General features: G+C 37.3%; 1 protein-coding gene across 1 annotated transcript; it reads right to left on the reverse strand.

Moving 5' to 3' along the window:
* Positions 1 to 2844: 2844 nt before the first annotated feature.
* Positions 2845 to 8177, reverse strand: grk7a (G protein-coupled receptor kinase 7a). Its single transcript, XM_028472363.1, has 4 exons — positions 7581 to 8177; positions 6336 to 6791; positions 4320 to 4600; positions 2845 to 4241 (listed from the first exon to the last, which is right to left on the reverse strand). Exons 1-4 carry the CDS (start codon positions 8175 to 8177, stop codon positions 3902 to 3904), a joined length of 1674 nt encoding a protein of 557 aa, XP_028328164.1. The 3' UTR covers positions 2845 to 3901.
* Positions 8178 to 15565: the final 7388 nt, after the last annotated feature.

Genomic DNA, 15565 nt, shown 5'->3' on the forward strand with positions numbered 1-15565 from the left:
TCTCACACAGAAAATCACTCCTACTGACATTTTAGAGCCTCGAATTAACCAAACTGTGGAAGAAAAGCCACATAAAGCTGCAGTTTGTAGAATTGTGAGACTGGAATGGAAACAACCGTGCTTGACTTTGATGTTGTGTTGTCTGCTTTCATGCAGTACACATCTACGGACACAAGAGAAAACCAAAAACAGGAGCCGGGTGGTGGTGGTGGTGGGGGGCTTACATTTAGATGTATTTTTCATGTGTACACATTTTAACAATGATATAAAACATGCTGTTTTACATGAATTTCTGTTTAAAATAAAATAAAAATAAGCCAATTGTTCAAGAAAATGTTTATAAATTATACATTTAGATTTATATTAAACATTTATATTCATAATTTACATTTAACATTTACATGTATTTTTCATGTGTGCACATTTTTAACAATGATACAGATCATGCTGTTTTACATGAATTTCCGTTTCAAATTAAAGAAAAATGAACCAAATGTTCAAGAAAATGTTGAGAAATTATCCAACATTTAGATTTGTTTAACGTTTAGATTTAATATTTATTGTTATATTCAACATTTACATTTAGATTTAACATTTATATCTATATTTAATATTTACATTTAGATTTATTTTTCATGTGTTCACATTTTAACAATGATATAGAACATGCTCTTTTACATGAATTTCTGTCTCAAAAGAAAAAAATTAGCTAAATGTAAAAAGAATGTTTAGAAATTATACAACATTTACATTCAGATTTATAGATTTATATTTAACATTTACATTTATATTCAACATTTACATTTAGATTTAACATTTACATTTAAAATTTATATTTAACATTTTGATTTATATTTAACATTTACATTCAGACTTAACATTTATATTTATATGAATGTCTGTCTCAAATGAAAAAAATGAGCCAAATGTTAAAACATTTTTTTAGAAATTATACAACAAATAGATTTATCATTTACATTTATATTCAACATTTACATTTAGATTCAACATTTAGATTTATAATTTATATTTACATTTAGATTCATTTTTCATGTGTACACATTTTAACTGTTTTACATGATTTTCTATCTCAAATGAAAGAAAAATGGGCAAAATGTTCAAAACATTTTCAGAAATTATACATTTAGATTTACATTTAAAATTTAGATATAACATTCAGATTTACATTTACCATTTATATTTAGATTTAACATTTATATTTAATAAATACATTTAGATGTATTTTTCACATTTTTAACAATGATATAGAACATGTTGTTTTACATGAATTTCTGTCTCAAATGAAAGAAAAATTAGTCAAATGTTCAAGAAAATGTTTAGAAATTATACAACATTTAGATTTATGTTTAACATTTGCATTTATATTTATAATCAATATGTACATTTATGTTTATATTTAAATTTTAACATTTTAACAGTGATATAGTACATACATTAATTTCTGCCTCAAATGAAAGAAATATTAGCAAAATGTTCAATGTATGTCGACGAGGAAAAAGTGAGAGATTTTACATTCGGCACGAGCCGATCCTGAATTCTTCTCATTTCTCCAGCATCCAGGGACTAATTTTAACGACATTAACCCTTGGGTTCTAGAAGTTTTTCACAACTATTTAGTCAAAATGGAAATAAAAAAGTTTCGTAGAATTCCTGTTACTATAATAACCCTTCGCTTTCCTCTGTATGTCTAAAGATACTTTTCACTTCAGAATCTTTGCCTGGCTGCCTTAACATGGTGATGCCTCTAAACCTGCAGGGATTTGAAGTTGATTTAAGCAAAGAAGGCACAAGGATAACGCTGGTTATCGCCTTATCAGCTAAAGGTTGGAGCTGCCAATTTGCAGTGGCCTAGAGCACAGGCTGGCTGTCAGCATCCTGAGGGGATTAAAGCAGAAGACATTTTTAAAATTCGACTCCTTGACCCTCAGTGAAGGCACGTCTGCGTCTCATATCGTGAGCTGTGAAATGCAAAAGTCTCCACCGAGAAGGTAATATTTTCATCGCCATTACATTATGAAGGTTTTGAATCCATATATTGAGTCTGGATCAGTTCAAAAACATCACTCAGCATTGGTGAAATTAAAAAACAATATCTCATTTCGTAATTGAGTGGACCTTTATGAAATTTGACTCACTTATGTCGGGTTGGTTTCTAAATTACCCTAACGAGTTTGGGTGTGCCACTGCCCATGCATTTGGGATACGAAAGAAGATTAGGTCCACTGACAAAAAGAACAAAACAAAACAAAATAACACAGCCATTGGAAAAAGAACAAAAAAAAAAAAACTGATCCAGTAGTGGAAGAACACTTTTTTAAATTATATGGTTATCTTTTTTTTTGTCTTGATTTTGTTTTTCTTTTAGTCTTTTTTTTGTCTGGGTTTTATTTGGTCTTTACTTTGTTTACATTTTTATTTGTTACTATTTCTGGAGGCCTAGCTAGTTTCTTCCTCTAGCCGCTCAGAAGACCACTGCCTACCTCCAACTGTGGTTTGTGTGGGAGGAGCATCTAGGCCTCCCAAAATAGTAACAAATGAAAATGAAAGAAAAAAAAACAAATATCACTAGAAAAAAAAAAAAAAAGGATAAAAATCTGTTCTACAATTGATTTTTTTTATTCTTCCACTACTGGATCTGTTTTTTTCCCCAGTGGCCCTAATCCTCTTCCGTATTTGGACCTACTGTATCGTTATTAATGGGAATAGAAAATTATTCCAAGCTCTTAAAGTGTGAACAATTATGGAACCATGATCAGGATCACGACCAGATCTTGTTTTTAAAGCGCGAGGCAACAATGAAATAAACAGACGCACACATCCATCTCAAAACATCACCTTTAATTCCAATAAGTCATAATTTATGGAATGTCCTGCTAAATGTTGGATATTTCTATCAAAGTCATTCTTCTGCAGGTATATTCACAATACTGTAAAAACTCATATCTGTCAGAATCTGGACATTAAAAAACCTACAATAAGATCTTTCTCTGAACTAACCAAAGTCTACAGTATAGACTCGTGTTGTTATTTACATTCATCCCAAAAACTAAGAGCGTGTTTCAGAGCAACCTGTGCATTCCTGGTACAGGAATTTATCGCCCGACTCCTCTGAGTGTTCCAGTGAACGCGCAGCAGTGCGTCGCTGTCTGTAGACGTGGCCATTCCATCGTAAGTGGAGCCTCGTAGCACCAACAGTAGAGAGACTCAGTGAGGAGATGTTAGGGACTCTTTTTTCTTAACTATACACCCTCCCTCCCCGATTTCCTTGCATATATATTTATATTTATATTTATACATAATAAATACAGAAATCAGAGCGGATTCTGATAACATTTGCCGTCCAGTGGCTAATGGGGATATTCCATCTTGGGGAAAGTGCAGACTCATCGTGGTCACGTTGACGGAATGGCAAGTGCTACGAAAACCATTTTGGAAATCTATATAATCATCACTCACGTTATCAATCGTACACATGGTTTTTCTTCTACTGAGGTATTGTTTTCTGTTTAGTCATTTTCACAGTAACATTGTCTGGCCCCAACGCCCTGAACTCCTCATTTTCTAACTCAGAATTGGTAAATCTTACTCCTAGCAATCATTTATGCTCATCATTCAAACTCTAAAATATTACATTTATGTTTCAGCCGACAGAGGACGCTGAACAGAAATCTTCCATCCTTTAATATATTTCCCAACTTGGCTAAAGAGCAGCGGATCTCTAGACTCGGCTGCGCTTTCCAGACACCAGAGGACGGTACGTCATTCTCTGTGTAAACACTCGTCCCTCGAAAAAAGCCTGATCTTTACTTCCTGTTTGCATCGCTGGTTTTGTGACTGAGAAAAGATGAAATAGTTGGACTTTATTGCCATGCGTGGCCGTTCACAGGACTATACACGTGCCTGACTTCTTATCGTCATCACCGCCTCCTCCACCCTCTTTCCTGTTGGGATCATTGAGCTCATCAAACAGTCCACTCTCAATCATTTCTTGCTGCCACTGGATTGGCACGGCGCCTGTGCTAAACTCCTTGAAGAATTTATTGTCCTTGGCGTCGAACTCGATGCCCTTGATCTCGGAGAACTCAGCGATGTCGCCGGTGTCCTTGGCGTAGACCACGTTGGGCTTGGGGACCCATGGAGGGTCCACAAGGCCTGCCTCGAGCCGGGGGAAGTTGATGGTCTTGAACCACTCATGTTTCCTGGGATCCTCTATGTTATTCCTGGAAAACAGGCAAAGTGATGCACCGAGAACCTCCACTACACTACAACATACAACATCTCACAGAGGAACATCTTACTTCATGCCCAGGCGCTCTTCTATCTTCTTCTTGAGGAACTGCTGAATGAGGTCTTTGGTGGTTGCATCAAAGCACTTGTGCTCCCACTTTGGCTCCTCGTTTTGAATTCGACGCTGCACCTCCTCCTTCTCCACCTTCTCCTTCTTGCTGTCTGGGCCCTTGAAAGGCGTGTAGCCAGCCACCATCTCATAGATACTGCAGCCCAGGGCCCACCAGTCCACGGATGTCCTGTAGGGGGTTTTGGTCAAGATCTCAGGAGCCATGTATGCTCCAGTGCCAGCCTAGAGGAAGAAGAAGAAGTTAGCCCAATCTGTACAAGGTGACGTTTACATGTTTTTCAAACTTTCAACGACTACGAATTAAAACCATGCATCTACGCATTTGGTAGACTTTACTGCTTGAGCGGTCGCTTCACTTTCTCCCTCTCTTCTGTTTCACAACGTCTCAGCTATTTTCTACCCCTGTGCGACCTCACCTGCAACCTCGGAGCAGGAACTTAATCCTAATGCTAAGCCTGCTGCCTGTTAAGAGTTGTATGCGTCTACTCGTGGCCAGAGTCGACCGAGATCTTGTATAAAGATCCAGCCTACATACAGCCATGCTTCTGATGGATCAAAATTACTCAGTGAGGAACTTTGTACGAGCCCTGAGTTTTCTACATATTACCCAGAAGGAAGGGCCTCATTCTATCAAACATGATGGAAATGCAACTATAATATTGTGCTGAAGTTACTCATAAAGCAAACAAACCTTAAAGAAGCATGAATCACTGCAACAACTAGGAAAACTAGACCTTTCAGTGCATTAACATCTAAGCTAATGTCGTTGCTAACTTGCAGCCCATCTTTGAGCCACTTTGTTTGTAAACTATCGGCTCCAAATTTATTCTGTGTAACTTTTACCTGAATCCGTCAATCTAATTAGAGGCAGACTTGTGTAATGCCCACTAAGAGGATTAGGAAACCAAAGCAAGTCCTGGCTGTACGAGGTTAGTCCAGTCACTTTGGCGAGCCGGGGAGCATCAGAGTGCATGATAATGAGCTTAGTGGACTTTCATAGAGCCGAGAGCTTACGCTTTGCTTCTGCAAACAACTTCCTTTTGACTAATATATTGAGTTGAGGTTTCATTTATTGAAACAAGATTTTTCAAAAAAAAAATTTTAACAAAAAGTCCTGAAAAACTTTGTCTGAATAAACAAAAACTATTCTAAAAGAAGACAAATGATTCTCGCTGTTCCTTTTGTCTGTACGTCATATTCACAGTGATTTAAAAAGACCACAGTTTTCTAAGTTCAGTAAAAATGGTGACCTTTGTACCTTTGACTTCAAACTGCCATGTTTGTTTCTTTTCCCATTAGCTGATGATTGTGTATGTACAGCTACATGAAGATCTATCTGTTGTTCTTAAAATAAAACTTATCAATGAATACTTGATGTTAGAGAAAAGTGTAGTGTTAAGATGAAATGAAGCAAGGACGAAGAATGAAGTCCATAAGCCACAGAAAAGCTAGGGGAAGGTAAAAATAGCTAAACGTAGCTGAGCCGTGACCTTTTTTGCTAACAAAACCCTACATTTGACTGACAGCTGCATGGTTTCCGAAGTTACCTATAAATGGCCGAGCCATAATCTGACTGCTAAAGGATCAAAAGTGTTACATAATGGCTTCTCAGCTGAAATTGAACAGTTCTTTGAAGCAATCTAGTAATCCCTGTCCGGATTTAAAGAAGTACACACCAACTTAGTCTGATAGTGGTTCAGAACATAAGGTCAGTTTTTAGCTACAGCCTCATCATCATCATCTGTGTGGATGTAGACGATGGAGGGGGAGGGGGAGGGGGAAGGTTGATTGGGGATGTGCTTAACGGACGCAGGGACGTTGGATGTATTTGGTTGTGAAATGCCAAAGATATTCCATTGTCACTTGATGGACATCTTTGTACAAAGTTTGACGTCGCTCCAATTTGTATGGGATGAATCAACGAGCATGTGCTGTCCTTGTGTGTGCCTCCACTTACCATCTGGGTGACGGTCTTGCCAGGTGCGATTTCGATGGCCAAACCCAAGTCAGAGAGTCGGCACTGACCCTGGCTATCCAGTAGTACGTTCTCCGGCTTCATGTCGCGATATACAATATCCATGGCGTGGAGGTGCAAGATACCGGTGGTGATCTGTGCCGTGTAGTGGATGATGCGCTTCATCTCGATGCCCTTATCCACGCCCTTTCCGTCGTAGCCAATGTTGTAAATGTGGTATTTCAGGTCGCCTCCGTTCATCAAGGTCATGACAAGGCACAAGTGGGTCTTGCTTTCGTAAGCGTATCCCAAGTTGACCAGAAACAGGCTGTTGACCTTCTCTAAGATTTTCTTCTCCAGCAACGCCATTTTCTCGCCTCCCTTCTTCTTCAGGCGCTTTTTACACAGCTTCTTGCAGGCGTACATCTGACCCGTGTTCTTCACCTGAACGGCACATACCTGAAGGAAGGACGAGTGTTTGTAAAAACCTTTTTCATCTTGGATAAAAGGTTTGCAACTAGTATCAATGCACATAGAGTCCTAAAGCAAATGTGAATTGTTGATTTTGTATTCATAATAAACACATAGCATATCATACAAACAAATGTTCATCATCTTGCTAACACAACATTGATTCAGAATCAGTGAAAGGGTATAAGAGCCTTAAGAAAATTGGTTCAAGATGTCACCCCGACTTGACCTATGCCAGCTGTGACTTGGCACCAATTTTGCCACCTGTCTCTCTCAGATCGTTAAGTAAACATCTACTTGTCACATCCTCTCTTCCTTAGAGGCAGGACCAGGTGATGTCAACAGGACACACAGGCCACAGACGAGCAGATACAAAGCTAGCCTGTCTGTGCTATTTGCACGATGTACGTACATCTCAGATTTCCTTTTAGCATGCCTTTACTGACTAGATTGTATTATTTATTTTCTCCACTTTGCAAAATTCCCCACTCCCTCACATCCCAATCATTCAGTCACACTTTCAAACAGACGGCCTGTTTATTCTTAGCTGCTGTAAAGTTACTGAGTTCTTAAGCAGCCTGACTGTACGCCACTGAACTTTGTGGTCACCTTGAGATTATTACATAATTTCCCATGCTTGGTGGTTAATATCAATGAGGTTTTACTGTTACTTTGTACTGCAACATGTCTAAAATAAAATAACTATATTCAGTCTGAGAGTCAGAATAAAACCAGTAGATTTCTGAACATCCATGCTATAAATATATTCATGCTTACCTCTCCAAAGCCTCCCTTTCCCAGAGTCCTGAACTCATAGAAGTATTTGTCGCTGATGGGCTGCTTCTCATACTCTTTCCACTGGAGGTATTTATCAAAGAATGGACTGGCCTGGTAGTCTGTAAAGGGTTTTCCTTTCAGATAGTCGTGCACGCCTACCTGGACCTTGCTTTTCATCACTTCATCAAAGGTGGCATCAGTAACCGACTTGCATTTATCAGCTGCCTCTCCAGTGAGAAAAGACAGGAAGGTCGCAGCATCGGCTTTGCAGTATTTGGTGAGGATACTTTTGCGTGCCTTGTCTTTCGCTGGACCTTCAGCGAGATCCCAGTCGTACAAGTCATCCAAGAAGTCAGCAGCGTTCTTGAAATCTGGAGTATTTGCCAGGAACTCACGAAAAATCTTTTTCCCAATTGGCTCCCTTTCGCACATCATCGTGAAGTCCTTTTGGACCGTGCCTCGCACCGCGGCACATTGTTCCGGCTTGGGAAGAGACAAGCTACGACGGCGCTTTTTCATCTCCTTGTCGTCGCCACCCTGGGCTTTCAGGTAGGCCGTGTTGGCCACCAGGTTGTCCAGTCCCCCCATGTCACACATCTTGGCGGCTGTATGTGTTCTCTCCCCGCTACGTGACTGGGTTCTTCAGCGCCTGCTGAGGGATACGTTCTCACCCGCTCAATGCGTCTGTGTGCGGGAATGCAATTTCTTCTAAAGCCAGCTTGCGAATAAGCTCCCTCACCCACCCTACCTGCAAAAGTAAGACACACTGACACACCCAGTAATTACTCATTTAGAATTAAATACCAGGGAGGGATTTTAGCTTAAGGATCTTTGTGTGGTTTATTCAAGGATGCTGTGCACGGAAAGGGAATCGTAAGCAGGCTCTGGGGTAAGAAGCTTTGTGCTCCTCTAAATTTGTTCAGAGTTCAGTAGTCTAATAGTGAAGAAGTGAAACCTGTGGCTACACATCTAGTGACGACCAGGAGGCAAGAGGTAAAAAAAAAAAAATCAGCAGCAAGTGTCAATGTTAAAAGAGAAAGTATCAATAGCAATTTTTTAAATTTCGTCAATGACGAGAGATAGGGATTTTTCAGTTTTGAAAACAGTATATTGATCCGGATCCCCTCCAAAATTTAATGGAATCTTTCATGACATAAGGTCTGACTTTAGGTAGTAACTTTTGACGTTCCTGCTAACAGACAAACAAATAAACGTTGGTGATAATAGTACAACCCTATATCTCCGGGCTGCCTATCTCAGTGACATGACTGCTAATCCGTCCCTTTCATTTTCTGCTCTTGCTTTCTCACATTGTCATGAATTGTTGAGAAAAGTCACAACTGAGATTAAAAACAGTTCAAACTATAAAAAATGGAGTATTGAAAAATACAACTTTAGTGCAATAATTTATACAAACACATGGTTTTTGATTAATCTAGATAAGAATATCATACAAATGTATTTATCAAAACTTTGATTTGCAAAAGCAAAAACAGACACGGTTTATTTATTAGTTTAAAGACACATTGTCTTGCGTACTTGTGTCTAGACTCAACACACATACTAAGGCAGCAGAGATTATTTTTTACTGGCCCGTTTCTAAAAAGCCCAGGGAGTGTTGACCTGGATCATGTGACAGACTGACTTTAAACTGACTCTTGATACCTGACAGTGACACTATGGACAAGTAAAGAAAAGCCAAAGATATTCTTCTAATTGAGCGACATTACTACCAGTGTTAATCTGTTCTTTTCTCTTACTCAAGTTATTTGGGGGAATTAGGCTGTACTAAAGAAACAGCTTGCAAACATTTTCACCGCTGTAGCCTTTAGCTCTGTTAGCACTGTTAGCTCAATTAGCTTTGTTGCCGTTGGCAGTGAGCCTAGCATTCAGCTGAGTGAATATATGAGCTAAATAAGAAGTACGCTAGACACCGACAACATGATTGGTTAATTGTTTCTTAACTAACAAGATCAAGGTTTAACGCTCCATTTTAAACTTCTGATTTGCAAAAGAACACAAAAGAAGGAAGAATTGATTTTGTGTGTAAAATAATAAAGATCTGTATGTGTTTCATTCTAGAGCAGAGGTAAGCAAATTTTATCAATCTGAGCATTAATACAAGAAACAAACAAAGCATTTCTGTGTTTTTGTTAACATTCTGTGTAACTTATTTTGTTATATTGTATATTTTAGTTTTGCTTTTGTGTGTTTTTGTTGTCCTTTTGTGTATGTTGAGTCATTTGTGCATAATTTTTGTAGTTGTCTTGTGGGTTTTGGGAAAAATATTTTGTATTTTAGCTGTCAGTTTATGTATTTTTGTTGTTTATTTGTGTATTTTTCCTTATTTTTGTTGTCATTTTGTGTTGGTTCAGTCATTTTTCTTTGATGTTTGTTCATGTTGGATTTTTTCTTAACAATTTTATATTTTACGCTGAGTGCTTTGAGATGAATTTTTGTTGAAATTAGCGCTGTATAATTAAAGTTCAGTTGAATATAATTAAATTGTGTATTTTATTGTCATTGTTGAGGTCATTTTGTGTTTGTCAAGTCATTTTTGAGCATTTGTATAGTTGTCTAATGGGTTTTTAGAGAAATATTGTTATTTTAGCTTTCCGTTTACATATTTTTGTTGTGCTTTTGTGTATTTTTGTTGTCATTTTGTGTTTGTCCAGTCATTTTTGTCCATGTTATGGATTTATTCTTATCAAGTTTACATTTTGTGACGAGCGCTTCGAAATGAAATGCGTTAGAAATAAAGTTGAGTTGAATGTAATTAATTTGTGTATTTTTATTGTCATTTTGTCTTGTAGGTTTTTGGAGAAATATTGTGTATTTCACGTATTTTTGTGTATTTTCTAGTGTTTTTGTTGTCATTTTGTGTTTGTCCAGTCATTTTTGTTTGTGTTTCTTAATCATTTTTTATTTTGTGATGAGTGTTTTTGGATAATTTATTGTTGTAATTACCGTTGTATAAATAAAGTTGAGTTGACTTGAATTAAATTGTGTATTTTTATTGTCATTTTGTGTATTTCTGTAGTCAATTTGTGTTTGTCGAGTCATTTTTCTGTATTTGTGTAATTATTTTTTGGGTTTTTGGAGAAATATTGTACATTTCTGTATTCGTTCAGTTACTTTGACGGCCGTGCAAAATTTTTACCAAGTGCTGCATGTGGCACCCGGACCACCAGTTGACTTTGACTATTAGAGAAAGAATACCCAATTTTAAAAAGGTTTAACTGTTGTGACATCTTATTTACCATTTAAGAATGATGTTAAAAAAAGATTAGCAAAGTCACTAAGACAACAGCCAGGAATATGGAACAAGTCAAAAGTCAATCATATTGTAAATGGATCATAGCGACCGTGAAGCCCTTAATCCTCCTGAGAGGATGAAAAGGCTCTAGGGTCTCATCTTTACCAGGTCAGGGAGCAACACAGGAGCTAAGCTGGGAGCTCACACGTCACTGGGAGGGTCTACTTTTACTCCACTAAGGATCTTCCATCAGTGGTGTCATCATGAGCGAGAAAACACTAGTTAAAACTTCTATTCTGACTACAGCTATAAAACCAATAGATCATTGTGGGAATAAGTTTATACTCAAATATTACACTGTTTTTTTTCTTCACAATTTTATATTTTGTGATGAGCGCTTCAAGATTAGCACTGTGTGTAAAGTTGAATTAAATTAAATTGAATAGTGTATTTTTGTTGTCATTTTGTGTTTGTCGGGTTATTTTTGTAGTTGTCTTGTGGGTTTTCGGAGAAATATTGTGTATTTTTGTTGTCTTTTGGGGGGTAAGCTATGAAACTAGATGACCTTTTATCACGCTAACTTCCGGGATTTAATCAGTGTGTGCTGGACTACAAAATTTGCTGGAGCTTAATCACTATGGCAACTAATGCTGAACAGCTAACCTGGTCCCGACCAGGTTTTCTCTGTCTTGGATGTTGGCAAGTCCTAAAGCCCCGCCTCCTGACCAATCAGATTTCTTAGAAAACAACCCGCCCATTGTTAGATGATCCTGAATGGTGCAGATCTAACAGCTGAGTTTAGGAAACAGGATTATTAATTATAAATGTGATCTTTTCATTTACCGATGACATCCTTTAGGACAGATATAGATTCATATCTAATGGAATGATCTACAGTCAGCTGATGAAGCCTGTGTGTCAATCCGTGTGCGTGGATGGCTGAAGTCATTAATTCATACTCTGGGACTGAAATTATCAGCAGGAAAATGCACAATGTGTTCTCATCCCAGTGTGTGATAGAGGTCTACTTGAATAGAAACATGTGTGTGCTGTAATAAAGTTTAACTGCAGAGCCCGTTTATCATCCAATGGATTAATATCATAAATAATCTCACGCTTTTACGCATTAACAGTATCAGCAGCTTCCTGTCTGAGTTCTCTCATTCCTGCCTTTTCTGTAACAACAGTGTTGTCTTTGGTCTGAATTATGGATTTTAATTATTCATCATTTTAAACTTCAGCAACCTGGTCGGTACCAAGTTATGAAGTGGATCAGATCTTAGCAAGTATAAAAGCTCCGCCTCCTGGTGTGCACTGCACTAACACTGGCTCTTCACTGTCATCATGAATTTATATTCATTATATTTATTTAAGATCATCTCTCCATTGATTGGTCAAACGCTGCAAACTCCACCCCTTTCATGTGCAAGCGTCGCGCACGTAGCGAGGCTGTAATCACTTGGCTTAAATTAGCATGTTGTGATCATAGGTGATTTCGTAGTACAGCTCCTGTCTGACGGAATGTTTGGTTAGTTGAAGCCAGCTAACGTAGATGAATCTAATCTAGATCAGTAGTATAGGCCCTTTGTGTTTGTCGAGTCATTTTTGTTGTCGTTTTCCTTTGATGCTTGTGCGTGTGGAATTGTTACGTTTCTTAAGCTAACACATTTTACCCTTTGGGTCAATCTGACGCTTTGCAGAACAGCTCAATGTTGACAGGTAGTCATGGTAACTCAGGATAACTGCGTAGAATCTACAGGAGTGACTGCAGAAAGGGCTTTTAAAAACGACTAAAGTGTGTCTAATAACCTTAAAAAAAATTACTATTGATACGGAAATGTACGTTTTTCCGGATCTTTTCTGCATAAGTGTAATGTGCCTGTGTGTTTTCACTGTGTCAGGATGGTTGAGTGTTCTAAGCGCTTGACTCAAGAATTCGTACTTCCGCTGCCTTGGGTTTAAGTCCCGCTTTTGTCATATACATTTTTTCATTTTTACATATTTAACGCTCCAAAATCCACCTTTAAAAACACATATGAACAAAATTACATTTTAGGGTATTCTCTGGGTTAGGGCTAAAATAAAAGGGTTAGCGGGGTAGCTAAAAATAAATATGAGCTAAAATAAAACTGATGGTACTTTAAGCCACGTGGTGCACCTATCACGTCACCTAAACTGGCCAATGAGGGGTGTTGTGTACGGATAGATTGGCAGGCTATTCTTACGTTTTTGTGTGAAAAGCCATGGCCTAAAAAAACACCCCGTAAATATTGACCAGTGAGCAACGTTCGTAACTAAGGTAATAATAATAAAAAAAATAAAAATAGGCATTCACTATATACAGTATATGTAGCCTATATTACAGTCCTAAAAATTGTGCTCCGCACAGTTCATTTAGTCAACTAGCCGCTAGCCAGCCGCGCGCATGTGCGCACACACACACCCCTCTCTCTCAACAAGCTGCAGATGTATGCTAGCCCATATTACAGTGCTAAATATTAAACCTCCCACTTTTCTATAGCAATACATACTTACTACGGGCACTACACTAGTAAATAAAAAATTAGGTCAACTATAATATTTTAAATAAAAAACACTGAATGGGGTCAAATTGACCCCAAGGATAATAGGAGGGTAAAAAGAACTGCTCTGACATGAAGCCTTCAACATGTGGAAAATTGCTCCATAACTCTTCATTATTTCTCATCGTTTGGTGTTTTTATCTTCTTTAACTCTAAGATTTATTTTGTGAACCACCTGTTCCTTTAACCTAGACATGATTAAATGAGTAGGAGGAGTCGTACGGGTTAGGATGAGCAGAGCGTTCTCATCCTCTCTCCACAAGCTCCATTAAGTGGTCGGATACAATCCTCGTATACGGCCTTTCTCAACCCCAAACCCAGACCAGAGGTGGAAAACCTTCCTGTGGGAAGTGTGGGAATGTAATGAAATAGTATGTGAATACATTTAAATATAAGAACAGTGGGTACAACTACATCAAAACCAATGCGCATTGATACAGGAAACATAAAAGGGCTTAGTCTGATTTTCTTCTGGTTTTGTATATTTTGTCATTGCCAATTTGTGAATTTTTGTTGTGGAATTGTATTTTTTGGAATCATAATTTTGTATTTTTGTTATAATTTTGTGTATTTTTGTTGACAGAACAACAAGAAAAATACACAATGAGTCCAAAAACACACAAAATGATCAAAAAAATATATACAAATGTACCCCTAAAAACACACACAATATGACAACAAATGTACGCATAAACAGAATATACAAAACAAATTTCTTGTTGTTTTGTATATTATTCTGTTCATGTGTACATTTGTTGTCATTTAGTGAATTTTTGTTGTTGAAATGTAATTTTTGGAGTTATGTTTTGTATTTTTGTTGTTGTCTTGTGTATTTTCTTGTAGAAAAATACACAATATGAGTCCAAAAACACACAAAATGACTAAAATATAAATACAAAACTACCCCAAAAGCACACAAAATGACAACAAATGTACACATAAAAAAAAAACAATATACTGAGTAAACAACAAGAGTCCAAAAATACACAAAACTACCCCTAAAAAACACAAAAAGTGACTACAAATATACGCAAAAACTGACCTTGAAAAATATAAATTTTAAACTAAATGACCTTTCTGAGGAGTTTGCATGTTCTCTGGATTGCTCCATGTCCCTCCACCTGGCCAAAGACATGCTTGTTGGGCCTTAATGAGTCGAATAAATCAATTTCACAAATTAATTGCAAATGATTCAATGAAAACCCACTGTAATACTGCACTTGGAGGTAAAAACGAGTGTGTAAAAAAATGGGTTTATAAATGGAAATGACCTTTCTCCGGATACTTTTAAATCCTATTTTTTTACTAGATCTTTGATCTGCTATAGATATAGTATGTTTGATGTGTTGCGTGTTCATTTTTATATTTCTGGGCACATGAAGTATATTCCCCATGGTGAGGTGTTTGTTGGATTAAACGTTAATGAATGTCACACCAGTGAAACACCGAGTCCAACCGTAGTTAAAAATCTTTTAATTTATTTATATATTTATATGTATATATATTTATATATGTACACATTCAGTTACCCTTTTTCTTGAAATAACAAACAAACAAACAAACAAACATTTTAGTCAAATTCATTGTTAGTCTGAGGTGGCACAACAACAGATATCCAGAGTGTTCTGGTTCAAATCCCTGAAATCGCTGTTTTTTTTTTTCTCTCTTTGCCTGATTTTAAAAACAAACGTAGTTAAACATTCCTGCTGATCACATGTTTTCAATAACAAGGATAAAGTTAAGAAGAGCGTCAGAGAACCCCCCCCCCCCCCCACCCCCCAATCCTCAAAGCATTCATTAACAGTCTTATATTTGTTATTATGCTAAAGTCATAACAATACAGTGAATATTTGAAATATGCTCACCTAACAAATATAAGGTTACTATAGTATACGGAACAGTTTTTACCATTATTTGAGCTCGTTGTAAATGTCACACTAACGTACTACTCACACTAAGTCTGACTAATTAATAGCAGTAGTGTGTTCACATTAGATAGTATGAAAAGTATGTGAGAAATACCCGGATGTGCACGCTTAGTCATACTCAACAATCCCATGATGCATTGCGAGTGGAACGTAAAATGGTCCTTGGACCGGCTTCAAAATAAAAAAAAAAAAATCACGTATGCGAATTAGGGACAATTT

Source organism: Gouania willdenowi, chromosome 17 (assembly GCF_900634775.1).
Source record: "Gouania willdenowi chromosome 17, fGouWil2.1, whole genome shotgun sequence".
Classification (NCBI taxonomy): Eukaryota; Metazoa; Chordata; class Actinopteri; order Blenniiformes; family Gobiesocidae; genus Gouania; species Gouania willdenowi.

What these genes read in the sequence shown, in the direction of transcription:
- grk7a (XM_028472363.1), bottom strand. Translation starts at nt 8,177, where the DNA reads ATGTGTGACATGGGGGGACTGGACAACCTGGTGGCCAACACGGCCTAC. An exon ending in GCAAGACCGTCACCCAGATG is followed by an intron (nt 4,601 to 6,335) that starts GTAAGTGGAGGC and finishes TTCTTCCTCTAG; the next exon opens with GCTGGCACTGGAGCATACAT. An exon ending in GAAGAGCGCCTGGGCATGAA is followed by an intron (nt 4,242 to 4,319) that starts GTAAGATGTTCC and finishes CCTGTTTTCCAG; the next exon opens with GAATAACATAGAGGATCCCA.